Source organism: Trematomus bernacchii, unplaced genomic scaffold (assembly GCF_902827165.1).
Source record: "Trematomus bernacchii unplaced genomic scaffold, fTreBer1.1, whole genome shotgun sequence".
Taxonomy (NCBI): Eukaryota; Metazoa; Chordata; class Actinopteri; order Perciformes; family Nototheniidae; genus Trematomus; species Trematomus bernacchii.
The window spans coordinates 2,388,993-2,402,360 of NW_022987588.1; the positions used below are offsets into that span (position 1 = coordinate 2,388,993).

The 13,368-nt window shown below is 39.3% G+C and overlaps 1 protein-coding gene across 3 annotated transcripts; it reads left to right on the forward strand.

Annotated features, from left to right (window-relative positions):
* The first annotated feature begins 4,824 nt into the window (after window positions 1-4,824).
* On the forward strand, window positions 4,825-12,849 carry sp3a (sp3a transcription factor). Of its 3 annotated transcripts, none has more exons than XM_034128787.1 (7): window positions 4,825-4,997; window positions 5,426-5,523; window positions 5,887-5,985; window positions 6,479-7,697; window positions 8,857-9,043; window positions 9,850-10,046; window positions 10,902-12,849. In XM_034128787.1, exons 1-7 carry the CDS (start codon window positions 4,991-4,993, stop codon window positions 11,192-11,194), a joined length of 2,100 nt encoding a protein of 699 aa, XP_033984678.1. In that variant the 5' UTR covers window positions 4,825-4,990; the 3' UTR covers window positions 11,195-12,849. The 3 variants fall into 3 exon arrangements, with proteins under 3 accessions (XP_033984678.1, XP_033984679.1, XP_033984680.1); XM_034128788.1 differs by having other exon boundaries at window positions 5,896-5,985; XM_034128789.1 differs by lacking the exon at window positions 5,887-5,985.
* The last annotated feature ends 519 nt before the right edge of the window (window positions 12,850-13,368 follow it).

Below are 13,368 nucleotides of genomic sequence, written 5' to 3' on the forward strand. Positions count from 1 at the left end.
GCAGTGCTTTGGTGAATATATTGTAACCATTAAGACTGCAGAGAACAAAATGGCCTTTTGATGGGAACAAAAAGATTGAATAAAAATTGTCATTTTACAGAGATAGTATTGCATATCCAAGTTTTGGAAAGGAGACAAGCCTGTGCTACAAAGCAAAGCGTTTGTCATGGAAATAAGGTGGATTATAGTCTTTAAGGTCTGAGATCAGTGGCAAAATATAGGATAGTGTTTATTGTGGTTAGATTGAATGAAAGGCAGATGAAAACATGTGTATAAAATAACATTAGGTCTTCTTTGCTTGGTAGCTTTAGCATTAACCACTGATTTTAATCACACAAAGATATTTCATGATGCAGACCAACATTTACAGCTCTCACATATTCTCCTCTGCACAACAACAGGCTGTTTTCAGCTCACTGTTTTCTAAGTGAAACCATACATATCCTCTGGAGAGCACAATGAGAGCTTGAGACAAAACAGTTTTTACATTCTTCTTGGAGTGGTGGTGGTGGTGTTGGCCAACCTAAACCCCACACAGAAGATTATTCGTCTGCTGCAGTTTTGAGGCGCGGGGATTGACGAGTTGTTCCCAGTGGTCTGGGTCCTTGAGTATTTTGTTTTTCATAAAGTGACAATAAATCTTCTCAGAGCAAGTAATAAAGTTATTTAGGATCAAACAGATGTTGTATAGGCACAAAACACCATATCAAAGCTTTGTGTTTAATGAATGAATTATGAACTCATTGGGTGTCCTTTCTGTCCAGACACCATGAAGCACATCTCAGAGTATTCACGCAAACATGTGAACCAATACACAAACCATACAAAGTGACGTAGGTGGATTGTTAAAGAACCAAAACAAGTATAACCTCTAATAATGAAAACAAGTCCAGAAATGTGACAGATTCTCTGTTGGCACAAATGTTCTGTCAGCGCCATCAATCAGGCGGTGCCACTCTGCCCGAAGGCAAACCACAGTGGCATCAAACCGAGAAGGCCACAGAGTGCCAAGCTCGCTATTAAACACACACCCATGCAAAACAGACCACGGCCTGCTGCTGTAAATCACATGCTCACCAAAGACCTTTGAAGACTTTTTAAATAAGTAATCTGTGAGTTATAACAAATAAACATATAAATAACTACGCCATTTTATAGAGCAGTTACAAGGCACAAGGGATTGTGTGGAGAAATTCAATGGTCATTGTAAACGCATTGTATCATATCATTACAGTGAGGAAATGATCTCTATTTTGGATGACAATAAAAGTGATGCCATGTAGCAATTATTGCTATTGTGTGACTCCAATGTCTGACACATGCACTGTATTGTACAAAGAACAGACAATAAATCAATATAGAATCAGCATTTTACTAAAATAACACTTCATGTTCAGTTTGTGTAACAATTTCCACTCACTTGTGTTATACTTTCATGACACAACTATAAGTTATACTTTTTTATTTCTCAGGGACAGTGTATATCATAAATATTAAATATCCCAGCATTAGCCAGTCTCGTTTTCATCCATATTCCTTGTATGGTGTGAAGTTGGCAGCCTAGAATGACTCTTAAATACAGAAACAAGTGTGGAACTGTAACGGCATATCAGATCTCATTAATGGATACCTCTGTTACAATTAATGTATACAGAAGTACTCATCTTTCTATCCCCTACATATACATTGGCCACTTATGAATACTGTATACTGTACTGTACAATTGTATCCAAATAAATACAACAGCTCTGTCATAAGTTATTCCTCTACAAAGTGTTTCAGTTTTAATTGATGTCAGAAATATAGTATATCAAAAATGTTACCTTTATCACTGGGTTAAAGGTATAATGCACTACATCATAATGTTAGGGTTTTCATGTTGCATGTTTATATACATGAAGGGAGCAAAATATTTTGTAACACCTCTCAATATAATCTAGTCCAGTACAACAATGCAGCTATGTGGCAACAATACAAAAAAAGGCATTATAAAAGTGGATTATATAGATCCATATTGATATACTTTCACATCTCGTAACTGTACAGTAAAAGCTATTTGTTTGTCTAATTATATTTGTTAAACATTGTTGTCTTTGTTTAGTTTTGTGTTGAAAGAGCTACTGAAAACTGGAATCAAATTTCTTGTATGTGTCAAAAAAGTTTACATGAAATTCTGATACTGAATGCATTATGGGAAATGCATCCATATGGTAAAAGTATGTTGAGCTCCCAAATGAATTATAAAATATTTTCTTGCAACCCTTTAGAGTCAAATTCTCAATCCCCCAGACAAAGAACAGTGATGGTTTCTGTCTCAGCTGCCTCAGAGTTATAGTCGATAACACACATTTGATATTCCATCCACATTTCTCCGTGCCACACCAGTTTCAATTCTCCCTCTCAGGTCTATTTACAGTGTCCCAGAAGGTGCCTCCAGCAGGGCAGTTTCTCTCCGTGGGGTCACTCTTCTTGGACTGGCCTCCATGAAAACAACTGTCAATATGTTAATATGAAACACTCAGGGCCATTGTGGACTCTCTCTGTTACTCCTTTCACATTTCTGACCTTTGTCACAATAACAATGTCCACTCTCAGAAGAAAGTGATAAGTGTTGTATAACATTAATAATCAATTTCTTCTGTTGAATTTGAAAAAAGAAAGAAATATTAATGCATTTTATCCACAACAATACTAAAGGAAAGCTTAGTCTCTGCAGCAAGAAGGTCTTTAATGCCCATATTTACAGTTATAGGTATTACACTGAATCCTTATAGATGTGCTGAAACTCCCACTGAGCAATTGCTCCACATACTTTACAGATTCCTTGCGTGAAGTTAAGTCAAGGTGTTCAATAAAATTACTTTTGTTTGCAGCCCGAGCTGGGGACAACACTCACAGGTCTGAAGACAACTATCATGGCAGTTATATGTCTCGTCTAGGACGCTGCATCCACCAGGGTGTTGCATTTGAGCTGCCTTTAGGATATTTGACTTTTTCCTTTAACTTGGAGGTCTTTGTAGAAATTGTTGATACGTTTCCAAGGACTTCAGGAGTAAGACAGACACAGCTGCAAGGTTTTTCTAAAGCTGTTTCCATTGGCCTGTGTTTACCTGACACTTGGATTGACAGCAGAGTGATTGGAAATATCCACCATTCACTGCAGTGAGCTCCTGAGTGCACGGAAAGTGCTTTTGTAGTCGGGCTGTAATGGGCCAAGTTTGAATTGAAGGTTGAGAGAAATAGCCTCACTGCGGTCGCGCACTGTGAGGAACTGACACACCACAAATAATACTCAGAAGTGGGGTCCTGATAGCATCACAGGCACGGCGCAGGTACAATAGCATGCAGCCTCTCATTTCAATGCACTTTCACAATGTTGCACTGTGCACAATCAGATGAAGGGGAAGAAATCCGGTAAAATACAAACTCAGATTGTGTCTCGATTGTGTTCCTTTTTGTCCAAAGCAATCAACAAGCTCTTCAAACTCAACTGCTGATCACTTTCTGATTCACAGGTAAGAAAGTGCCACTGTTATTGCAGAGACACATAAGAGCAAACCTGCCTTGGAAAATGTCATCATTTATTGAGTCAGAATGTGCCTTAGAACAAATACATCTGTTTTGTTAACTTAGAAATACAAATACACTGGTCTAATATGCCATAATTTGACAAGTTATCATACACTGTTTCGTTGTCAGTGTCATTGTACAATTATGTTTCCTTCATATATTTACTTCATCAGTTACATGCATTAAGTTACAGCAGGCCATCAGCTCATTGTATTAAAGCAACAGCAGTTCAATGCCTTGCCTTATGTTACCCTACATATTGTAATTGTTGGTACACTAACTCTCCACCATGCAGTACATTTTGTAGATTTTTTAAGTTGTGAAAATAGAGTACTTGTATTGGATCTCTATGTATTGAAATCAGTTAGAAGAGACCATTTTAATCTGTGGAACCTTTAAAAAAGCAATACCGCAATCCTTTCAAAAGTGCATTTTGAATTACAATATGTTCTGTAGCGCATAAAGTAGTGGGCTTATATTCTGAGTTTGAATGATGATGCCAGAGGTGGGTTGACCTAGTAACCGTCAGATTGCTGTTTCCTGACAAAAGTTGTGATGTAACAAGCTGGCAGGTAATTTAATAGACTTGCTATTGATCCTTGGCTTTTAATTAGAGTTAAAGTGGGCAATACACTACTTCATAAAATCCCCCTATAGTGTTTATGAGTAGTGTAATTGTTAGAGACGCTATCTGAGTCAAAAACTGGATCACTTTAGTTTTCTTCATGGCCTACAGGCACCAGTTATTTTAGTTGGCAGACAGAATTGCATAGTGAAAGCGGGGCTTATAGGGAGCATGTAAATGCTGATAATGTTATTTTTTAATTGCCATTATATTGTGAATTAACATTACTTTACGACAAGTTTAAGAAAAACACATATATTTTGGCACTTTTAATGCAGTATATGTATCCAACGTATTTGGCACTATTGTGATTGGACCAATATGTATATAACTTATTTGTACTGCAAATGCGATATTTTGCACTTTTTTACAGACTGGTTTATGAAAGTAGCTGTCTCACTTTAAATTGTATTCACTTTTAACAACAACGAAAGTAAACCATGTAATTACAATTATCACTACCATCATACTACTGTAAAACTGAACATGCATAACAAACAGGAAAAGAATCCAACAAAGGATGATTGGCATGGTGACTGACAAATAACAACACGGTGTGCAAATCGAATAACCAATCACCTTTAAGAAGGAGGGCGGGATTTCCGGTCTGTGACGCAAATACTCCCAGTCAACACTGGAGGCCCCACCCTTTGTGTTACCTACCGCCCGTCAATCAAAATATTAAAAAATTGACAGTTATCACCTATTTTTACGCGTATACAATCTTTTGAATGTGCTGATAATGTCCGGTGGCTTGTGACTATCAAGACTCTTCGTTTCACGAGAAGTCACGCAATGACTGGTATGTTATATTTATCTTATTCTTCACCACGTAAGCTAACAAGCTACCACAGGCATCCTATGGCTAAATTAGCTTGCTAGCAGGCTAACAGGGATGCTTGATGGTGATATTGCTAATCACCGCCGGCTAACTTAGCATTGGTGGCTAACGCTGCTTAGCTTAGCTTAGCTAACCTTGTTAGCTACTTTAGGACAAATCAGTAGTGAGCTCTCCTTAAACTAATTACTGCTACATGCCTACATCGCTGTTTTCTCCACAGGGTTGATGCATGTTTTAACGGTGGTTGTGATTGTATTGTTTACTTGCGTTACTATAACGTAACGGATGTAAGCTTACGTTAGCCGTTGAGTTATGTGAGTATCAGGCTTGTTAAGGTAATGTTTGCTACGGCTGTTTCCACTCTGAGCTTTTTGCTTTGTAATACACAGCCCCAGAAAAGCCGATTAAATCAGAAGATATGGCTGGCTTGGACGTGGACAGCAGTCAAATGGACTTTCTGCAGCAGGTACAAGGCAGGGGCCACCAGGTAAGGTTTCCCTCTCGGGATTATGACTCGTTATACTGCGTTGCTGTGGTGCTAACCGAAGTTCACACATTTCAAACTTGGAGGGGGGTATTGCACCCTCATTTAAACCTCTCAGGCTACACTTCCTCTAAGGCAGTTTACAGATCCCGCCTCCTTAGCCAGGAAGTAAGAGACAGGCTGTAAACTCCAGTCAGACATGAAAAGATTACCTGTGTGCTATCATACGGTGCTGCCTAGGGGGCTAAACAGTAATTGTACCTCCTTACTTCAGACTTTGCTCTTTGGCAATAAGTCATAGTTTATTTATGGCCTAGACTAATGATCATACACTATCTTCCTTTTAAATGTGCCTGTTGTTGGAAGGACACTCAGCCATCATCACCCCTCGACCTGCTAGCAACCACCTGCACTAATGTTGGGTCACCGTCTTCAGAGGTGGACAGAGGTGCTGCAGCTGGAGTGGTAAGTCAGCACCTCTGCTGGACACAGCAGAAGGGAAGTCACAGCTAAGCCAAATTTGAGTTTGGATGTGCTTTTAATAAATGTATAGCCTCTGTATTTTGGCATCAAACAGAAGGATATCTAATTGCTCTAATGTTTTTGGTTTAAATACTGAGACAAACTCGGTAGGGGCACCAATATCCTTGTGGTCATGTGATTACACTGGGGTTCCTATACTGCACATGACATTACATGCGAAAACAGTTGTCACTCAAAGTAAAGTGCTCTAGACTTTCCATATAGCAACTAGCAATTCATTATTGTACATCAAGCTTAATCTCTATTGTGCTCTAATAAAACTGCAGCATAAACCACAATTATATCAGGAAATCAAATAAGGCTTGTATACTGTATACGACTGTTAATTTTTTCACAATTCATAATATATCAATGCTTTATTAACAACAAGAGCCTCATCCTTATTTTTAAATGTCAAACGTTTCTTTTTTCTCAGACATCAGATCTCACTGGGACTGATAGATGGGAGGTCTTAACCCCCACAACAGCAGCAAAGGATGAATCTGGAATGCTACAGATCCAAAGTCAAGGAATATTAACATCGAACGGACAGTATGTTCTTCCTTTTCAGAACTTACAAAGTCAGCCAATCTTTGTGACATCGGGAACGGACGGCTCCGCCAATTCAGTGCCTAACATTCAGTACCAAGTAATTCCTCAGATTCAGACAGCAGATGGACAGCTGAGCTTCTCCACTTCTGGAGTGGAAGGAGCGACTCTGACTCAGGATGCCACGGGGCAGATTCAGATCATGTCTGATGGCAGTCTCACTGCAAACATCCTTAATAACAACCAGAACCTCATATCACAGACTGGTCATGTCCAGCAGCTCCAGGGGGTTTCTCTTGGCAGCTCCACCTTCAACAACCACGGCCAGGTTGTTACAAATGTGCCTATGAGTTTGCCTGGGAACATTACTTTTGTTCCTATTAACAGTGTGGACTTGGACTCCCTCGGCCTCTCTGGTGCTCAGACTATAGCAACAGGGGTCACTGCCGACGGCCAGCTTATCATGACGAGTCAGCCTATGGGCGGCTCAGAGGGTCTGGAGAAGACAGATAATCACCTCTCACAGACACTACAAGTTAATGACTCAAATGCAAATCACGAGATCTATGTGCCAACGTCTTCCTCTCAGCTACACATTCCAGGGAGCGAATCAGGTCTGCTGACACAAGACGCTTCATTGTCATCGGGGGTTACACAGCAAACCGATTCGAGTTCTGGTCTCCAGGAGGCCTACATCCAACAGAACCAGGAGCAGAGCATCCAGGTGTCTGCAGCTCAGTCCATCATCCAGCTGCAGCAGGTTCCTATTCAGACCTCCAACGGTCAGATGGTCCAGTCCATGGCCACAGGTGGGCAGAACATGCAAAACGTGCAGCTGATCAACCCAGGAACCTTCATCATCCAGGCCCAGACCGTCACGCCGTCGGGTCAGATTCAGTGGCAGACGTTTCAGGTGCAGGGTGTGCAGAACCTGCAGAACCTCCAGCTGCCCACCACACCGCCCCAGCAGATCACCCTGGCTCCGGTCCAGACTCTGTCCCTGGGATCCAATCAAGTCAGCATCGGACAGGGTCAGATTCCCAACCTGCAGACAGTGACGGTCAACACAATGGCCCAACAAGAAGGAGACACGATAAACGTTGGAGGTATAGTAGTTATTTTTTATGTACCTCGTTTTTATTTTGTTGCAACAGCATATTTTACAAACTGGTGCAAAAATAATTTTCCTTTTACATTTTTCAAGCACCCTAAAAAAAGATTCCTTTAATGTTTTGCTTGGTAAGATTCAAGATTCAAAGGTTTTATTGTCATATGCACATAGCTACAGTGTAGAAATGGCAATGACATTCTTCTGACCTGAGCTCCTCCAACAATGCAACATATATAATAAAATACAAAAATTGTGAAACTATATACATGTAAATAGAATATGATATGTACGAGAACAGGATATGAAATTTAAATAATGTACATTTAGACAAAATTAAATACAGTTAAATAAGGCGTATATAGGTGAATAGAGGCCATTTTGTGGTGATAATTAGACAGTTCAAAGTGCTGTGTAAAATGATATGTAACGTTATAGGGATGTAACTGACAATCATTTACAGTGTTAATTAATCTAACCCTTTGTCTTCACTAAATCAGTCAATCAGACTCTTGACACGATGTCTCAGCAGGAAAGGACCAGGTGTAAATCACAACATTAGTTATGGTTGAATTGCCTTTAGCTGATCCAGATTCAGGGTCCTGGTATGCTGGCTCTCTGACTCTTGAATGCAACTGTAACACCTGTGCTTTTCCTACTATGACTAGTCAAAATACCTGCTGTAAAAAGGTTCTATAAAATCATACTATTATATTTAATTAAGGAAAACAAACAAAGAACTCATATTTGATCAGCTGTGATCAGCAAAGGCATTTTTTGGTTAATAACTTATCCGAAATTCTCATTATAACATAGTTAGTTTAAATTCTTACCAAAATGCGTTGTGTTTATCCTTAAAGCTGAATTTCTTTTAAAATGTAATTATAGCTTTCAAAACATTGTGATGAAATGATAGCCAAGTCTTTCAAAACCATTTTCTGCCATTCATGTGGGTCCACAGGGTACGTTTAATTAATTATCAAAAAATGTCATTGATACGTTTTCTGTCAATGCTATCACTGTGCTTAAATATGGAGCTTTACTTCTGAAATGTGCCGCCATGCTGTCAGTCAGGGAATATAATAAAGCAGCTCTCAGTGGGAAGGCTATTTGACAAGTTTATCAGCGCTTGATATTAACGTACACATTAACTCCAGACATTCAGATAAAAGAAGAGCCGGACTCTGGAGAGTGGCAGCTGAGCAGCGACTCCACCCTGAACACCAGCGACCTGTCCCACCTCCACGTGCGGCTGGTGGAGGACGACGACCAGCTGGGGCAGGAGGGCAAGAGGCTGCGCAGAGTGGCCTGCACCTGCCCCAACTGTAAGGAGGCCGGGGGGAGGTGAGTGAAGTCCACCTATAGGCAGGCTAGTAGGGGAGTAACAGATTACATGTAACGGAATTACGTAATCAAGAAAACAAGAAAAGGTAACTGTATTCCCTTACAGATACATTAATCCAATTACTGTTACATTTCTAGAAATTGGGGATTACTAGAAGGATTACATGTTAGTAAAAAACTAAAAGGTCATATTGTGTTTGTTATAAAAGGATCAGATTTCTTTTTTGTAGGCTGTACTGTTCTGTCGGCTGATGCTTTAAGTTTAAGGGTTATTTGCTACTGCCTGAATTTGCTTTATGGGTTTCCTAGGTTAATTTTTATTCAGTAAGTGAACCTATATGTTCATAGAATATTGTGTGTGAGCTTAACTGTGTGTGTTGAACTAAAACGCAGCACTTTTGTGTAAGCACAGATTTTATTTCTGCTTTTTTAAACTGTAGTACTGTATGTGCTCATGTGTTTTCATAAAATCTCATTTTCTATACTTAATATGTTGGTTTCTTCTTTTCTAAGGTTACATTGTTCTCTTGTCTTTTATAATACACTGAAGTAAAAAAACAAACATCTTATCGTACTTTCTCTTCCCTTTTATTTATTTGCGTTGCACTTGATATTGAGATAATGTAAAAGTAACAGAAAGTAATCAGGTTACAATATTTTGAGGTAACTGATTTCATTAGGTAACTAGTAATTGTTACGGATCACATTTTTAAAGTAACCCTCCCAACCCTACTTATATGTAATAAAATGTAACTCAGCATATGAAATCAAATCAGGACCTTAACTGTCGTACCTGTGTTTCTCAGAGGATCGAGCACGGGGAAGAAGAAGCAGCACATCTGCCACATCGCTGGCTGTGGGAAAGTTTACGGGAAGACATCGCACCTGCGAGCCCACCTGCGCTGGCATTCAGGGGAGCGACCTTTCGTCTGCAGCTGGATGTTCTGTGGGAAGAGGTTCACACGCAGCGACGAGCTGCAGAGACACAGGAGGACTCACACAGGTGCCCTTTCTTTGCTCCTTCAGTGTTTGCACATCAGTAAAATCAGTTAAAATGTGTTAATGTTCTGCCCTCCAGAGTGTGAGTCATGGGGAAAATAACAACATGTGTGTCCCCCCCTCTGGATTTACACTTAGAATGTTAAGATTGGAGGCCATTTTGTAAAAAAAAAAACATATGCCGATTTCACAGACTGGTTGGTGCAGAATGGTCTTTTCTGGAGTTTAATCAGCAGTGTCAGTTAACATTTGATTATGTAACAGAACAGTGAAGCTATTTTCTGAGCTCTTTTTCCACTTATTTCCCACCCAATTTCCATGTGTTGTTATTTTGGGAAACAAAGGAACTAGTAGCCTAAATGAAATCCCGTCAGATATACCAGCACAACATAATAATATAAAGTATCTGATGATATTTACTGCTAGGATAGACTTTTGAAAGAGATATGACTGATTTATAAACCTATCATTGGCTGACAGAACAGACTGAAGCAACATTTCATTACGCTGTCAGCTTCAAGATCAGATATCAAGAGTTAGTGTTCACACTTAACTTTGCAAGTTGATATTCAATAGTTCTGGGTGTCTAATTGCAGTCCGTTATACATTATCAATTTGTCATCAATTTCTCAGTGACAGGTTTTTATTAAGCAACCTATAACACAAAAACTATTTAATAAGAAATGAAACTTCCGTGAGGCAATGTCACTTCAATTCACATCAAAACGGCAAATTGAACTTGCCTGATACTTAAACTTATCTCCTCACCTATAAGACATTTCCTCCAGATAGGAGTTTCACCTGCTCCATATGTATTCAGCATCTCTTCATCCTCCAAACTGTGTTTTCTCTCTGGCAGGAGAGAAGAAGTTTGTCTGCCCAGAATGTTCCAAGCGTTTCATGCGGAGCGACCACCTGGCGAAGCACATTAAAACTCATCAGAACAAAAAAGCCGTGAACTCTGGCAGCGCTGTGATGGCCTCGATGGAGTCCGCGGGGTCCTCAGACAGTATCATCACCACGGCAGGCGGGACCACCCTCATCCTCACCAACATCCAGCACGGCTCCAGCGCCGCCCAGGACATCCTGGCCAACGCAGAGATCCCGCTGCAGCTCGTCACCACGGTAGCCGCCAGCGAAGTCATGGAGTGACTTACACTCGGCTTATGAACTTCTGAAACCTCTCTCATACTGTATACTCCTACCTGCATTTTTATTCAAGTTTTGAAGAAAAATTATAAATATATATATATTTTACCACAGAAATAGTCAGCCCATGTCCAGACCCGGTCTTTACTGAGGAGTGGAGGCAAAAAGAAGGTAGAGGGGAAAAAAGACTATGCGGTAAACACACAAGGAAATGCCTTATTTTGTACTATACTGTGTCGTTGGAAAATGTAGGATGCCATTTTGTTTTGAATCAACATTTTTTGTTTGTGTTTTTCACGAAGAAATTATTGGTAAGTTGAGCAATTTTCTCCTCGCCTTTCTTTTTTTTTTTTGATGGTATATTATTATGATGTCCTTGGTAAGCAAGGTTTGTTCCATCCTTTGAGCAAAGACTAAATCTCACAACAGAGCTAATTTTATCCAGCTGAAGTAATGTTATAGCTTACGTCCATGCAAATGTATTCATGTTGTTGTTGTTTTTTTTTATATTATGCATATATTTTTCAGCGTCCTCTTGCATTCAGTCTGTTCGCAGATTAGCGAGCCCTCCTTCCTCCAGTTTTTTGAGAAACTTTTGCTCACATTTGCTACATTTTGCAGGTGAAAATCAAAACAATCAACATTTTGTACTGAAATTCCTTTTAGCATTTACTGTTGTTATGATACACGTTATTTGCTTATTAAATATTTTGACTGAACCGTTATTTTATATTTGGTCTTTACAAGGACGATGCATTTATTATTCTTAAAGTCCAAAATATTTCAAATGGCTCTACTATATGTAATTTAAATGTGTTTTTGTAAAACCTTTTTGGATAACTTAAAAAAAAACATGAATTGTAATATGAAGAAGAAAAGCCATTTCTTTTGGTGGTAATTGCCAAATTTGACCACAAACTCAGGGTGACTTGTGACTGTGTGAAACAATAAGAGTAAATCACCCCCGCAGCTTCCAATGCCACGCTGGTGACGTTGATAGGAAATGTTATTTGATGATGGACCAAAAGCTGAGGTGAATTAAGCTGTCACCATGTTACCAGTTCTCGTTGAATTCTACCATGTCAGTTTTTACGATAAGGACAACCCCCGGTTCACGTTATAGAAACGGCTTCGCAGAATTCTCGTCGGTATCTTGCTCCATCCTGCAGTTGGATACATGTAGTGTATTCCTGAAAGCGGTACTCTTTTTAACAGCACTATTCTCATCACGTTCATCTTGTTAATCCTTTTGTATAAAAAAAAATGTTTTGTATACTTCCCAAGAAACTGTCCTTTATATATCCACTGTCAGTAAATGTACAACTGTCTTGGTGTTAATACTTATTCTTTAACTGTATGTTGCATTCACATGTTATTATATGTTTTTTATTTTAACCTTTATACCCTCCCCTTCCAACTGTTCAATTGAATACACAAGGAACAGTGAATTCTGGTGGCATATTTTATCGATTTCTCTTTTCTTTTTGTCAAACATAATGCACGTGATCATTGTTGCTCTCGTGGCCTCTTCAGGAGATTACCCCTTTTAGAACAGCATCTTTATATTGTACTAAAAACTGAACTCTCAGTCAAAAGTCTTCTGTATAAATATGTCAATATAACATCAATATAAACCTTTCTGTTACACTTGAATTTCATTTTTGAGTTATTTTCTTTTTGTATTACTTTCTAAAATGTCTGTTTTTCCCGAAAGCAGCTCGATATTTCAAACTAAATGTAAGTCAAGTTTGAATTTCTCTTATACTTGAAACCTTTTTGTTTTGTCTTGGAAGACTTGTCGTCCAGGCAGGAGGTTGTTCTGCCCCACGGCTCACACTCAGGGTTAGTAGTCCAGTAGATGTCACTGCAGCCAAGGGAGCAGGAGGAGAGGTATGTTTGACCCCTTGACCTTCCCCATGTAGCGCTGCTAGGATAAAGACAGAAGTCACTGAGGCCAACAGGAGGTGTTGACCCTCAATTAACCACGAGTTAATGTCACACAGAAATGTCAGGATCATATTCTGCTGTTAGAAAACAAAGTACGGCTCATGACTTTGAACAAACGCTACTGTCGTATGAGAGGTAACGGCTTTTCTATGACCTAGATTCATGTATATCTGAGTGAATTATCTGGAAAGACATTTAAATAACATGCTTTTTTAAATTCTGAATTTAAA

Coding starts and splice junctions, on each gene's coding strand:
- sp3a (XM_034128787.1), top strand. Junction 5,524..5,886: donor TACAAGGCAGGGGCCACCAG/GTAAGGTTTCCC, acceptor TGTTGTTGGAAG/GACACTCAGCCATCATCACC. Junction 7,698..8,856: donor AGACACGATAAACGTTGGAG/GTATAGTAGTTA, acceptor CATTAACTCCAG/ACATTCAGATAAAAGAAGAG.